Raw genomic sequence first — 16,165 nt, 5'->3', positions numbered from 1 at the left:
AAGACAGTTCACCTGATTATTTCAAAGAAACCCTAGGATCTTGATTTACAGGTTCACAAAAGTAATCAGTCCTTCCCCCATGCTGTGTACTACATTTCATTGAAATGCATCTATTACTTTTTGAGGAACGTTGTTTACACTGTAACAGACTAACCTTTTCCCACCTTCACTGGTGACCGTAATAAAATGAGAAAATTTGGAAATACTGTACTATACAGCATCTGTGGAGAGCAAAGCAGAGATACTGGGAAAAGTTAAGAATGTCATTGATTCTGTTAGTGAAAAGAAAACCAGAACAGAATGAAAGGTCTGTGATAGAGTAGAGTGCAAAAGAGGTGGAGTAACAAAGGGTTGGTGTTGTGGGGTCACAGGGAGCAATAATGGGACAGTCAGGAAACACAAGATGTGCTTAGAAGGAGTCTAACGATGGCTGCCATCTAAAGCTAAATGAGAGAAAATAGTTTAAAACTGAGAGAAACAATGTTAAAGAATCAAAATGTGCAGAGATTGAAGTCAGAAATTGTTAAATTTGAGGGGAGGCAATGGCCTAGTGGTATTATCACTGGACTGTTAATCCAGAGACACAGATAATGTTCTGGGAACCAGGTTCGAATCCCACTACGGCAGATGGTAGAATTTGAAATCACTAAGTCTCTGGAATTAAGGATCTAATGTGAATCCATTGTCAATTTGTCAAGAAAAACCCATCTGGTTTACCAATGTCCTTTAGGGAAGGAAACTGCCATCCTTACCTGGTCTGGCCTACATGTGACACTCCAGACCCACAGCAATGTGGTTGACTTGAAACTGCCCTCTGGACAATTAGGGTTGGGCAATAAATGCTGCCTAGCCAGTGACACCCTCCTCCCATGAATGAATTAAAAAACAGTATGGAAGGCTGTAATAGTCAGCTAAGATGCTGTACCTCAGTCTTATGTTGAATGTAATTGTGACACTGCATTAGAAGAGGGACAGGGAGAGGTCAGTACGAGGCCAAGGTGAAGAATATGAATGACAGGAAACTGGAATCTTGGGGTCATGCTTGCAGATTGAACGGAGGCGTTCTGTAAAGCAGCCATCCAGTCAGTGTTTGGTCTTCCTGACGTAGAGTAGATGTGTCGTGAGCGGTGAATACGGTCTGCAAAATTGAAAGAAGACCACACAAATCACTGACTTTTTTTTTGTTTTGTGATGTTTCAGGTTTTCCAAGAACTCAAAGATAAGGAGATCAGCAAAACATTTAGGAAAGTCATCAACAAAAAAGAGGGAATTTGTGCAATTGGTGGAATGTCTGACCGCTCTAGTGAAGGAACACAGCATTCCTATGAAGGTACATCCCTTACTTACTTTCTTCAGTGTGTTTGCTACTTGATCAGTTGTCTCAGCAGCTTTTGGGGATGGGGTGGATAGCAAGTTCCACCATAGCACATTTAGTTTCATAGAATCATCATAGAATCCCTACAGTGTGGAAACGGGCCCTTTGGCCCAACAAGTCCACGCCGACCCTTGGAGCATCCCACCCAGACCCATCCCCCTATAACCCACCTAATCTACAGACCCATGAACACTACGGGCAATTTTAGCTTGGCCAATCCATCTAACCTGCACATCTTTGGACTGTGGGAGGAAACCGGAGCACCCGGAGGAAACCCACGCAGACACGGAGAATGTGCAAACTCCACACAGACAGTTGCCCGAGGGTGGAATCAAACCCAAGTCCCTGGTGATGTGAGGCAGCAGTGCTAACCACTGAGCCATCGTGTCACCCCCCATAGTTTGTTGAACACTGGATATTCTTTCTTGAGATCCAAGTTCAAATCCAGGTCCAATTGATTGGACTCGGCATAATTCAACCTGCAATTCAGGAGAATATTTTTTAAGAGTAGTAATAAGAATGTGGATTTTACCAATCCTGGCCAGAATATCAGGGATAAACTGACTACATCATTACGGCACTCATTGGATCATGAGGTCACGTTTGGAGTTAGGTACCTCTTGAATAGCATGTAATTGTCTATACTCATTCAACCATTCCAAATACTCCAATTTTAATATGTGAGGGGGCATCATAATTCATTGACTATTTTTGTAGCTTGATGTTATCTCTGAAGCACGATTATGGTTGTCCTTGTGACACCTATGTACGGAAATACATTTTTTATTTTTCTGCAATAATATTACCTGTTACTTTAATGGGCACATTGTGTGCTGAATTAGAAAGATCCAAGTCTCTGTAGAAGTCGGTTTGAACTCCATAAATAACCAATGAGCCAATTGTGCTTTCTTAATCTTCTGGCACTGGCTTTGGGAAACAACATTTTCTTTGCTGAAACATTGTCCCCGTATTGCTTCAGAATTTAAAGCCAACATTGTTGTGACCTTTCAGAACAGAAGCAGATTTTGACAGATACATTATTAAGGTAAACCTTGGCTTGCTTTATGTGGTGACACACAACTGTCCGACATGGAAGGCACAATTTATATGATACATAAAACAGTTTCCTAAATATTCTTCATGATTTGATTGATACACTTTTTTATTTGTTAGTCCAGTTGTGACTCTGCGCTTGATCATTTGAGGTCAAAGCCAAATGACAAACTATTTCATCTTTTCCAACTATTTTTTTTTTGGTTTTCTTCTCCTTTTTCTCCCTGTTTGTCTTTCTCTTTTTTTCCCTCGCCTACCTCTCTCTCGCTCTCAAATTCAATCTCTTACAATCTTTTTCTTGAGCTGTCTCTTGCATGCTCGCTTTCTCTTTCTCTCTCTCGCGCTCTCTCTCTCACATGCTCACACTTACTTTTGCGCTCTTGCTTGCTGTCATCTTCCTCTCACTCACTGTCACTCTCGCTTGCTTTTTCTCTCTTTTCCATACAAGCAAGCGAGAACTAGACCTGTTAGCCTGACATCAGTAATAGGGGAAAAAGGAGAATTGATTATCAAGTTTGATTACTGGATATACAGAATGTAAATCTGTTTGGACTGTGTCAACTTTGATATATGAAGGGGAAATCATGTTTGACCAGCCTAATGCAGTTTTTTGAGGATTTTGCTAGAGCGGAATTATCAGCAATCACCCTCGACATCAAGGCTGCATTAAGGAGACCTAGCAAGACTGGAGTCAGTAGGAATTGGGATAAACTCTCCACGGCTTGGAGTCATACTTGATACACAGGAAAATTGTTGTGGTTGTTGAGAGTCTGTCTTCTTAGCTGCAGGAAATCCTCATAATATTATCTTAGGCCAACCATCTTCAGCTGCTTCATCAAAGATCTTCCCTCCATCATTAGGCCAGAAGTGTGGACGTTTGCGACAACTTGGATGCTAAAGCAGTCCGTGTTCAAATACAACAAGATCTGGACTATATCCAGGCTTGGGCTGACAAGTGCCAAGTAACATTCATGTCATACAAATGCCAGGCTATGACCATCTCCAATAACAGACAATTTAATGGTTGTCCCATGACATTCAGTGGCTTTGCCAACACTGAATCCCCCACTATCAACATCCTGGGGGTTGTCATTGATCAGAAACTGAAATGGACTCGCCATATAAACACAGTGGTTACAATAGCAGGCTAGGAATAGTGCAGCTTGTAACCCACCTCCTGATTCCCCAAAGCATGTCCACTTACAAGTCTGCCATAACTGAGCTTCTGAATTCATATCAACAGTGAGACCTCATATTTCCAACTCGAAACATCACCTGACTGCCTCATTCTCAACTGTTGCTGAATTTCTCGTCCATTTCTTTTGAAATAATTCAGTCTGGTGGTAACAATTTTTTTTTTATCAGCCTCCCATATCCTTCCCATGATAAACTTGAGACCATTCACAATTTGACATGTCCCATTCACCCGTCTTATATCCACTGATCTACAGTGGCTCCAAGTTAAGCAATGTCTTTTGTTTTAATTCTCATCCTTGTTTTCAGGTCTCTTTATGGCCTCACCTCTGCGAATCTTTGTAATCCACTTCAACCTTTGCTGCCCTCTTAAATATCCCCAAGGTTATTCGCTCCACTCTTGATGCCTTCAGCTTTGAAGTTCATTTGCACACCTCTCCACCTCTCTAACTCTCCTTAGAGACACCCATTAAAGCTCACCTTTCAGATCACACTTTTCATATCTGCCCCAACATTTCCTGACATGCCTAAATTTCAGTTAATAATGACAAAATGCTGTGCCTTGGGACATTGCACTATGTGAAAGGTGCTAGATAAATGCAGGTTATTGTTTTATTTGATACCGTGAAATGGAAAGTTTATATCCTTGCTGAGGAATTTAGCTTGTCTTACAAATACCTATTTTAAAACTAATACTTAGAATAAATGAAGGAGAGAAATACTCCTCTTCCTTCCCTCTACAGCTACCCATGAATAGCAGTTGGTGCACACATGGCTGTTTGCAGATCTTTCCCTGGTGCAGAAAATGCTTTCTCAATACGCCAGGTCTGAGGAAGGGTCACTGGACCCGAAATGTTTTAACTCTGATTTCTCTCAAGAGACACTCCCAGACCTGCTGAGCTTTTCCAGCAATTTCTGTTCTTGTTTCTGATTTCCAGCATCCGCAGTTATTTCTGTATTTATTTTGCTTTCTCAATACGCTGATTCCTTTTAGGCGGGTTAATACTCATTAGAAGAATCTCAGATGGATTTGAGGCCTTGATGAGTCAGCACGTGTAATGCTGATGCTGTGTGTTATCTTTGATTAACTGACTCTGAATGTAGAGCACACAAAAATTCCTCTACTGAATCATCATCTTAGCCAGCTTGTAGTCATCAATATTCTGTGCTAATTTATTAAGTTTTTTTTGTGCTTCAGTTTTAGAGGAGTTGCCACAAATACCCAGCTTTTTCAGAAGTATATTTTTTTGAAACAGTCCAGGGAACAACCTATTTCTTGCCGTGGACTGACCTATCCCCTCCCTAACTCCCCACCTACACTCACCTTTACTGGCTCCATCCCCGCCTCTTTGACTTGTCTGTCTCCTCTCCACCTATCTGTTCCTTTCTCCACCTTCCATCCGCCTCCCCTCTCTCCCTATTTATTTCAGAATCCCCTTCCCCTCCCACCTTTCTGAAGAAGGGTCCAGACCCGAAACGTCAGCCTTCCTGCTCCTCTGATGCTGCTTGGCCTGCTGCGTTCATCCAGCTCTACACCTTGTTATCTCTATTTCTTGTCTCTCTGTTTACTTGAAAGCAGATCATTTTAACAGCAATGGAGCAAGTTAGCTTTCTCTGTGGCATAGCTCCCCCCACCCACCTCCCACCACACCCCCCACCTCCCACAATATCATAGAGCTGTGTTGGACCTGTCAGTCTTCTGAAGATATTTATGGGAACAGCATTAGAAAGATTATTACTGATTAAATTGAATCTCTTAGTCTATTCCAGGGACTGCCACCACAGCTGCCTGTCAATATCTGCTGTGTGTTGAAATAGAAAGTCTGCATGCACTATTGATAATCACACTGCTGCTGTTTGGAGAAATTGCTCATACTGTTGCCTGGAACTCCATCTCTTGTTTCTGTAGAGGCCCCATTGTGAATTTAATTAATGACCTCGGTGAATCGGGGTTATGGAGGATATGTCAGGCACCAGGCAAGTTCTTGGTTTGTCCTCTGACCTCTGCGTGAATTATTTTGCTTTCTGTCCGGCCGATAGGCTGTTCCTTACGATCTCGTAAAACCAAATTAAATTTGGTTACAGATAATCTGTCACTGAACAGTGGTCAGTAATGAAAGTTATTGAACAGTAGGAAACAGAGGAAGACTTTTCCAAAGAGACCCAACAGACTCGATCCTACAAGAAAAAAATGACAGTGAGGGCAGAGTTTTACGGGTCACTGCAGGCTTAGGGTCAGGGACATCCACCCACTTAAGCTTGACCATTTTACCCAGCATGGCCTGCTCACACTCTGCTCAACTGAGTCTTTCAAGTGGCCAATAAATGACCAGTTAAGGTTCACATCCTGCATGGCCTCAATTTTGAGACTGGCAGGAGCAAGTCAGCGACAGGTCGTCCTGCCAGTGTTTCAGGAGGGGCAGGGTGGAGTATGATACCTCCCTTATGGACCCACTTTACCAGGCAATTTGGAGGAATAAAATTTCCTCCAAGAGTTACAAGATTGAGGAGCAGCTGGGATCAGGGAGCACTCTTTCTCCACTCATTCTTGGGTGGTAGAGCAGGAAACCCTGCTACTTGGTAAATTCTGCCTCATATGATTGAAATAGGAAAGAAAAGGAAGAATTGCCTTGATACAGTGATGTTCAGGCCCTTTGGAAGTTTTGATGCATCGTCTGACCATTGAAGTGTAGTCACTGTCGTAATGTAGGAAATAAAGAAACCATTTTGCATACCCTGACGTTCCACAAAGACAATGGGCAGATAGTTTTGCTTTAGGTGGTGGCTGTACAACAGATATTGCTCAGATAGTGGGGGACAAACCACTTCCTTTTCTCAGAAATAGTACCGTGTAAGGGTAGAGGATAGCTTGGTTAAATGTCTGAGCTGAAGGACAGTGTCTCCAATTGGCCGCCTTCTGGAGTTGAGCGCTTCAAGGTGGAAGAACCTCCAACTTCAAGTCTGAGATGGTACTACTCCTGAACACTGGCTGACACCTCAGCGATGCGTAATAATACTGTGCAGGAAAGTGTGGTATTTATAAAATTTAATATTGGAGACTGGAAAAAGCCTTCAGCGAGGTTGTTTTGGAAAATCACCTTGTCTCAGAAGGCTGTACAAAGCAAAGGATGATGATGGTACAGTCCTCTAAAGAGGGATACTGAAGAGAAGCCAAGCAACAAAATTGATATGAAATTCTTGTACAAATGTATAAGCTACATTAGCAAAACAAAGCCAAAACTCATTTTGTTTTATTTAATTATTCATTGTTCATATCCTGAACAGTCCTATTAGCCTGTACACATTTTCCATTGGAAGCTGCAATTGCAGGGCTCAAAGCTGTGGAAACTTAACTTCAAAACCACTATACTGGTTGCCAGGAAACGTTTGCTCTGCACCAGCTGTAATGATGACTGCAATGTGGATTATTTGTATGTAGGTTTCTCATGGTTAGACTGGCCCAGACATTGACTCGTCCAAAAGTACTACATTTGATGTAGCAATTAATATAACTGGTCATCAAATCTTACCATTTTACCGGTCGTGTAATTTGTATCAGTGCCAGGTTGTGCTGTTGCCGATGATCCTGAAAAGTCTTTGGTTTTTTTTACAAAGGTGTATGTTTTTTTTTAAAAACGTTTTATTTTATTCATTCATTCATGAATGGGGACGTGGGTGTTACTCGCTGGACCAGCATTAATTGTCCATCAATAGATACCCTGAGAAGGTGGTGGTGAGCAGTTCTCTTGAACTACCACAGTCCACATGCTGCAGGTAGACCTACAGTGCTGTTCAGGAGGGATTTCCAGGATTTTGACCCAGTGACATTGAATGAGCAGCAATCTATTTCCAAGTCGGGATGGTGAGTAGCTTGGAGGGGAACTTGCAGGTGGTGGTGTTCCCATGTATCTGCTGTCCTTGTCCTTCAAGATGCTAATGGTTGTGATTTTCAAAGGTATTTTCTGAGAAGACTTGGTGAATTTCTGCAGTGCATCTTGTGGATGGTACACACTGCTGCTACTGAGCATCGGTGGTGGAGGGAGTGGATGTTTGTGGATGTGGTGCCAATCAAGTGGGCTGCTTTGTGCTGGATGGTATCAAGCTTCTTGAGTGTTGTTGGAGCCGCACCCCCAGGTAAATGGGGAGTGGTCTGTCATACTCCTGACTTGTGCCTCATAGATGGCCTCGTGGTATTATTGCTGGACTGTTAATCCAGAGACCCAGATAACATTCTGGGGACCTGGGTTCGAATCCTGCCATGGCAGATGGTGGAATTTGAACTTAATGAAAATATCTGGAATTGAGAGTTTAATGATGACCATGAATCCATTGTCATTGTCTTTGTCAGAAAAAAAACCCAACTGGTTCACTAATGCCCTTTAGGGAAGGAAACTGCCATCCTTACCTGGTCTGGCCTATATGTGACTCTAGACCCACAACAAATGTGGTTGACTCTGAACTGCCCTCTGGGCAATTAGGGGTGGGCAATAAATGCTGCCTAGCCAGCGACATCCTTATCCCGTGAATGAATAAAGAAAAAAAAAGATGGTGGACAGGATTCAGGGAGTCAGGAGGTGAGTTACTCGCTGCAGGATTCCTAGCCTCTGACCTGCTCTTATACGGCTAGCATAGTTCAGTTCCTGGCCACTGGTAACCCTAGGATTTTGATAGTGGTGGATTCAATGATGATATCACCATTGAATGCTAAAGGGTGATGGTTTGATTCTCTCATGTTGGAGATGGTCAGAAGTCACACGACACCAGGTTATAGTCCAACCGGTTTATTTCAAATCACAAGCTTTTGGAGCACTGCCCCTTCACCTGACAAAGGAGCAGTGCTCTGAAAGCTTGTTATTTTAAATAAACCTGTTGGACTATAACCTGGTGTCGTGTGACTTCTGACTTTTTCCACCCCAGTCCAACACCGGCATCTCCACATTGTTGGATATTGTCACTGTCATTGCCTGGCACTTCGGTGGACAGATGTTATTTGCCACTTGTCAGCCCAAACCTGGATGACTGACCTCCACCAACCATGAGCATCTTCCTGTGTGCCAGGTATGACTCCAAATCAGCAGAGAGTTTTCAGTTTTCCCCTTGATTCCTGTTTCCCCAGTACTCCTTACTGTCACATTCGGTCAAATGCAGACACGGAAAGTGGTCCTCTGACCTCTGGAATTGAGCTCTTTTATCCATGTTTGAACAAGGCTGTAATCAGGTCAGGAGCTGAGTGGCCCTGGTTGAACCCAAACTGGGCGTCACTGAGCAGGTTATTGCTGAGCAGGTGCTGTTTGATAGCACTGTTGATGACGCCTTCCATCACTTTACATCTTAATAGTCGAGAGTAGACTCATGGGGCGGTAATTGGCTGGGTTGGATTTGTCCTGTGTTTTGCAGACAGGACATACCTGGGCAATTTTCCGCATTGTTGGGTAGATGCTAGTGTCGTGATTGTACTGGAAGAGTTTGGTTTGGAGAGCAGCAAGTTCTGGAGCACAAGTCTACTGCTGGAACGTTTTTAGGGCTCATAGCCTTTGCAGTATCAATGCTTCCAACTGTTTACTGATATCATGTGGAGTGAATTGAATTAGCTGAAGACTGGAACAAAACAGAAATTGCTGGAGACAGTCAGCAGGGCTGGCAGCATCTGTTGAGAGAAAAACAGGGCTAACGTTTCAAGTCCAAAGATTCTTCTTCAGAACTGGTCGCATTTAGGAAAACAGTATTTATGCTCCTAACAGGGTGTGGAGTGAGCAGATAGGTGGAGGTGGAGCTCCGAGAGAAAGAGGAAAAATGTTAGGCAGATTGTTGATTGTAAACCAGGGAAGAAGAAAAGCTAGATAGATGATGATGGGGACAATGAGTAGATGGATAGAAAGGCAAAAGAGGAGGGTGAGTGGCATTTTTGAATAAGGAAAACATTACTGCTGTAACTAGTGAAGATGTCTCTGAAAAATCATGTCCAGTGAAAATATATGGCTTGAAATTCAAAATAAGAAAGGAATGATCACCTTGATGGGATTGTGCTATAGATTTCCCCCCCAGTAGTCAGAGGAAAATTGAAGAGCAAATACGTAGAGAGACCTCTGATATATATAAGAATAATAAGGTTGTAATAGGTGATATTAATTTTCCAAACATTGGCTGGAAGTATTATAGTGTTAAATGTTTGGATGGTGAAGAATTTATAAAGTGTTCAAGAAAATTTTCTCTATCAATATGTAAATATTCCTATTTGAAAAGGAGCAAAACTTGACCTTCTCTTGGGAAATAAGGCAGAGCAAGTGACTGAAGTGATAGTAAGTGAACACTTTGCATCTTTTTTTTAATTCATTCATGGGATGAGGGCTTCGCTAGCCAGGCAGCATTTATTGCCACATGTAGGCCAGACCAGGTAAGGATGGCACTCTGCTTCCCTAAAGGACATTAGTGAACCGGATGGGTTTTTCCAACAATCAACAATGGATTCATGGTCATCATTAGACTCTTAATGCCAGGTATTTAGTGAATTCAAATGCCACCATTTGCCATTGCGGGATTCGAACCTGGGTCCCCAGAACATTATCTGGGTCTCTGGATTAAGTCCAGCGATAATAGCACTTGATCATCACCACCTCAGTCTAATAATCATAACTCTATTTGTTTTGAAATAGTTATGGAAAATAACTATTCCATAAAATTGAAGTTTTTAAGTGGAGGAAAGCAAGTTTTAATGGAATGAGACAAAAACTTTCAAAAATTGATTGGAGTAGACTGTTCGCAGGTAAAGGTACAATTGACAAATAGGAGGTTTCAGGAGTGTCACTATGTTCCTGTTAGAGTGAAAGGTAAAGCTGTTGAGATTAAGGAACAATGGATGAATAAAGATATTGAGGTTCTAGTCAAGAATAAAAAAGAATTGTACATTTGCTATAGATAACTAGGTTCAATTCAGTCCCTTGAACAGTATAAAGGGTGTAGAGGCATTCTTAAGAGGATAGGAGAGAGCTTCCGCAAATAAGGTTAAGGATGTTCCAAAGAGATTCTACAAGTACATTAAGAACAAGAGAGCAACTAGAGAGAGAGTAGGACCCCTTAAAGGTCAAAGAGGTTGTCTTTGTTTAGAACCTCAGGAGATGGCAGAGATATTAAATGAGTATTTTGCATCTGTTTTTAGTCACGGAGTCATATGGCACAGAAGCAGACCCTTCAGTCCAACCAGTCCATGCCAATCATAAGATAGTAGGGACTGCCGATGCTGGAGAATCTGAGATATCAAGGTGTAGAGCTGGATGAACACAGCAGGCCAAGCAGCATCAGAGGAGCAGGAAAACTGATGTTTCGGGTCTAGTGAGAGCCAAAAGTTTGATTTTGGGTTGCAGCAGTATCGGCAGGAGTATCAAATTTCCATTTATTTTTGAAAGGCGATTTTTGTTCACATTCAAATACTGAAGGTCCCTCTTCAGGCTTGATTTTTGAATTGTAACAATAACAATACATCAGTTTTCAGCGCAAGGCTGAAGAAATGTTTGAAATCTCTTCTGATCTTGTTTGCATCGTGTTCTCAACTGAAAGATAAAATACTGAAACTACTTGCATCAAGATAAGTACAGGTTTATGAGTCAAAAAGGAAATACTTGGAGTTGTCTTCGTAACTTAGAGGAATGTTCTCTTTTTTTTATTTGTTTGTGTGATCTGAGCATCACTGTCAGCACCAACATTTGTTACCCATCCCAAAATGCCTTTGAGAAGGTGATGGTGAGCAACCTGTGACCTTCTTGCAATCCATGAGGTGTGGGTAATATTGCCAGGAAGGGAGTTCCGGATTTGTGATCGAGTGAAAATGATGGATTGGGGATAGAATTCCCAATCAGATGGTGTGTGTCTTGGAAGGCAATGTACAGGCGATTAATGTTTTCAGGCATCTGCTGTATCTGTCCTTTTGAGCTGGTACAGTCGCAGGTTTGGAAGTTCCTGCCAAAGGAACCTGGATGAGGTTTTGGAAATGCATCTTCTAGATGGGACACGCCACTACCCTGTGCACCAATGATTGAGGAAGTGAATGTTGAAGGTGGTGGATGCGGTGGCAGTAAAGCAGTCTGCATTGTGTCAAGCTTCTTGGGTGTTTTTGGAGCTGAATGCATCCAGGCAAGTGGGAAATATTCCATCACACTCCTGACTTGTGCCTTTGTAGATGGTGGACAGGCTTTGGGGAGTCAGGAGGTGAATTACTTTGTTGCAGGATTCCTGGCCTCTAACCTGTTCCTGTAGCCACAGTTATTTATAAGACAAGTTCAGATAGGTTTCTGATCACTGGTAACCCCAGAATCTTGATGGTGAAGTCAACAAGGATAATAGAGACTGCTCCAGTCCTTTGCAATCAGTGCCCTTGCAGCTGTGAAATGTGACTGCTGTTTCTTTTTAGAAAGACTGATTTTATTGAAAAATGAAATAACAATTCAATTTTTATCACGTTTATCTGTAGTCTTCGATTTTGGGAACCATGCAGCTGCTTTCTCTTATTGGTTCTTTTATGTTAAATAGTGGTTACAATTTTCATTAATTATTTAGCTGTTCACAGTGGTCAATTGGCAGCACTCTTGCCTTTTGAGCCTAGAAAATTGAGTTCAAATCCAACTTCAGCTTATGGCATACTTGACGAATAAAGGTAATTAGTCTCAAGGCCAATGTTAGTGAATTGCTGCTGGCAAGCATTGTTCTTGAAACTACTGTTCCTCCATCTCGTAAGTCTCTATTCTTTTTCTATGTTATATTAAAGGAGGTGACTACAATTAACTGAAAGTTGCTCTTGTAATTTTTTTCATAGAGGAGGAGAAGGTTGCATTTGTTAATTGGATTAACAAAGCATTAGATGGTGATCCTGACTGTAAACATTTAATTCCTATGGATGCCAACAGTGACCGTCTGTTTAGTGCAGTTGGTGATGGAATTCTTCTATGGTAACTTATTTTGTTTCTTCTTTACATTTTTATTCTTATAAAATGATGACCGTGCATATTGAACCTTGAGATGCTGGTGACATTTTATTTGTTCTTTTTAAATCAGGGGAGGCAATGGCCTAGTGGTATTATCACTGGATTGTTAATCCAGAGACCCAGGTAATGTTCTGGGGACTTGGGTTCAAATCCCACCATGGCAGATGGTAGAATTTGAATTAAATATCTGGTATTAAGAGTCTTATAATGACCTTGAACCCGTTGTCAATTGTTGGGAAAAACCCATCTGGTTCACGAATGTCCTTTAGGGAAGGAAACTGCCATCATTACCTGGTCTGGCCTACATGTGACTCCAGACCCATAGCAATGTGGTTGACTCTTTTATGGGCAATAAATGCTGCCTAGCCAATGATGCCCTTATCCTGTGAATGAATAAAAAAAAAATCAATCTTTGCCCAAGGGACCAAGCAGGTGACATGCTCCTAACTGTTCGTTGATGCTATTCTGTAACTAACTGCTAACAGACTGAAACTGATTTTGATTGATATATCCTGCTCAGAGGTGCTTCACTGATCCCACACTAATTAGTCCCTGAAATTCACCCCTAAGCCTCCAATGTTTCAAGTGGGAGGTGTACACACTGTTGTGTCAGTCTGGAGCTGCCCACCATATTGCTAAAGGCCCAAATGGTGGTTTGGTGCCCAGGTCTAACACCGGGCATTATAATCCTTGCATTTGCAAATTATGAGCCTCATATCAGTATGAATTCTCTACCACAAGATTAATTTGCACTGAGGAAGCTGGTTCTGGCAGTTTCGAAGTAATTGCCTATTTGACTTTAACCAAATAGGCAAGATTTTAAAATAAACTTAGCAGAATGTGGAGCCAAGGAGACCTCTTCCATGGACATTGTAAGAGAATGCTGGGAACTTCTCCCTCCTCCCCACCACTCACTGCTGCCTCCCCATGTAGCACCACATCCCAGTCACCAGCACCACTTCCTCATTTTAGTTAACTGCCACCTCCAGAGCTAACCCAGTTGCCTATTTCCCAATCTGATTTGAATTTTCCTGACCACCATAAAACCATAAGATATAGGAGCAGAACTGGACCACTCAGCCCGTTGAGTCTGCTCCACCATTCAATCATGGCTGATGTGTTTCTCAACCCCATTTTTATGCCTTCTCTCTGTAACCCTTGATCCCTTTATCAATCAAGTACCTATCTACTGTCTTAAATACACTCGATGACTTCCACAGATTCATCACCCTCTGGCTGAACAAATTCCTCTTCATCTCAGTTCTAAAAGGGCCATCCCTTCACTCTAAGGCTGTGCTCTCAGGGTCCTAGTCTCCCCCAACAGGGCATAAAATGTTTTCTTCAGCAGCAAGGAAAAACATGCAAGTTATTTGTACAGTGGATAATTTTTATCACTGCAAGTTTTAATCTACTGATGAACTGTCTCGTGTGATATTTTTTCAAGTTGCTCAGCTCTTTCCTGGCAAAATTGACACCTGATGGGAGACTGTTCACAGTGACAAGGGCTGAGTAAGCATCTGTAACTCCATTGTTTCCCAGTAGTTGCTAAAAGAACTGTGGAGAACTGCTCTTGCTTTCCTTCCACCTCCTTTCAAGGCACACCACCTATTACTCTCCACTGATCAGGCTGACGTTAATGAGTTCACTTTGTCATGGTGGGCTTGGTGATATTAGGCTATGTCAATGTTTAATTGCTTTGATTTGCTGATGTACTATGTTGGTGAGGAAGCTGTTTCTGGAAAAACATTTTCAACTTTGGGCAGTGCTACACAATTACTAAACATGAAATATTTCTCCAAACTGATTTACGGCTTAACCTGTTCACATCAAAATTTCTTTCTTTTTCTGTCCAGCAAAATGATTAACTTATCTCAGCCAGACACAATCGATGACCGTGTGATCAACAAGAGGAAATTAACTCCATTCACAATTTCTGTAAGTGCTGTCTTGCCAGCAACAATAGTTTCATCAAGGCTTTAAGACATTTGAAATATTGCCATTTTGTTTATTTCCACTAGAGACACCAACTGATACCTATTTTTGAAATTATCATAGAATCCCTACAGTATGTAAACAGGCCATTTGGCCCAACAAGTCCACACCACCCCTTCAAAGAGCATTCCACCCAGACCCATCCCTCTGCCCTTTCCCTGTAACCCTGCATTTTCCATGTCTAATCTACTTAATTTACACACCTCTGGACACTATGGGCAATTTAGCGTGGCCAATCCACCTAACCTGCACATCTTTGGACCGTAGTAGGAAACCAGAGCACCCGGTGAAAACCCACGCAGACACGGAGAAGGTGCAAACTCCACACAGTCGCCTGAAATTGGAATCGAACCCGGGTCCCCGGTGCTGTGAGGCAGCAGTGCTAACCACTGAGCCACGATGCAACCCTAAATTCTTCTATTGACTTTTTATGAAGGTGCAGTAAACTTTTTATTATCTGGCTCCAATGGGCCCAGGAGTGTACCGGTTGATCAAATGTTCCAGATAATCAAGAGGTCCATATAATCAATGTAAAAACACACTCAGTAATAAAAACATAATGTATGGGGAAACACGTCACTGTTATACCTTATTTGCAGCATAAATCACTTAAAGAATAATGCAACTTTGCCTTAAATAAAACTTACTGGAAGAGAGCCTTCTTGCTTGCACCCTCAACTGACTACACTGACTGCGCGATCATACAATAAAAACTTTGTGGTATTTGAAGTACATAATTTTTGCAGGTTTGTCAAGAGTGCTGGTTCATGGGTTGCCGGTTATAACAGAATTTGCTGTCCTATTAAAGATTTTTAATGTCAGAGTGGTGGACAATAAATATAGAGGGATATCCTTCATGTTTAGTTGACTGCTGTATTTAATAAATTTTATTTCTAGTTCTTGTGACACTATTTTTCTTAAGAAAAATATCCATACAGTTGATATTGTTTCTTGAAGCGTTGTTTTGTTTTTCACATATGTATACACCACCGATTTTAAAAGGAGTGTTTTATGTATACATCATTGTTGTTTCGGAAACAGTGTCTTTGTTTGAATATATCCCAGCACTAATTCATTCTCTCACAGGAGAACCTGAACCTTGCCTTGAATTCTGCTTCTGCCATTGGCTGTACTGTGGTGAACATTGGTGCAGAAGATCTGAAAGAAGGGAGACATCACCTGGTGCTTGGACTTCTCTGGCAGATCATAAAAATTGGCCTCTTTGCTGATATTCAGATTACCAGGAATGAAGGTAAACAAGAAATATAGATGGCTTCTGCAATTTTATCTGGCAGAATACAATATGCCTTAAAAAGAAAATGCATGCCCCTTTTCATTTTAAGGGCATAGCAAGTTGGTATTTTGATTGTGTCTGGAAGTGCCTTGCTGTTTCCCAGAAATTTATTTCTCCATGACAAAGATTGGGTGGTGTCATCATGACTGGAGAGGAGTTGCTATTGTGTGTTCATTTCATTATTGTAAATACTTCCAGCAGTTCCTCGGGTGTGGTGATATCCCTTTTACAAAGTCTGTCTCTGTGATAATGCCTTCAAGATGCTAAGCAATGTTTAATAAG

General features: G+C 41.7%; 1 protein-coding gene across 1 annotated transcript in view; it reads left to right on the top strand.

The window, feature by feature from the left end:
- Nucleotides 1-1,191: 1,191 nt before the first annotated feature.
- The window catches only part of LOC109934428 (plastin-1), a 28,571-nt gene continuing 13,597 nt past the window's right edge, over nucleotides 1,192-16,165 (top strand). Inside the window, exons 1-4 of the mRNA XM_048604487.1 lie at nucleotides 1,192-1,330; nucleotides 12,429-12,561; nucleotides 14,451-14,532; nucleotides 15,676-15,841. Of these exons, the coding sequence (XP_048460444.1) occupies nucleotides 1,192-1,330; nucleotides 12,429-12,561; nucleotides 14,451-14,532; nucleotides 15,676-15,841 (520 nt within the window). The remainder of the gene's footprint in view (nucleotides 1,331-12,428; nucleotides 12,562-14,450; nucleotides 14,533-15,675; nucleotides 15,842-16,165) is intronic.

The sequence above is a fragment of the Rhincodon typus genome, chromosome 13 (genome assembly GCF_021869965.1).
Source record: "Rhincodon typus isolate 14 chromosome 13, sRhiTyp1.1, whole genome shotgun sequence".
NCBI lineage: Eukaryota > Metazoa > Chordata > Chondrichthyes > Orectolobiformes > Rhincodontidae > Rhincodon > Rhincodon typus.
Note: the sequence above shows the minus strand (reverse complement) of the source record. Positions and strands in the feature narration are given on the sequence as shown.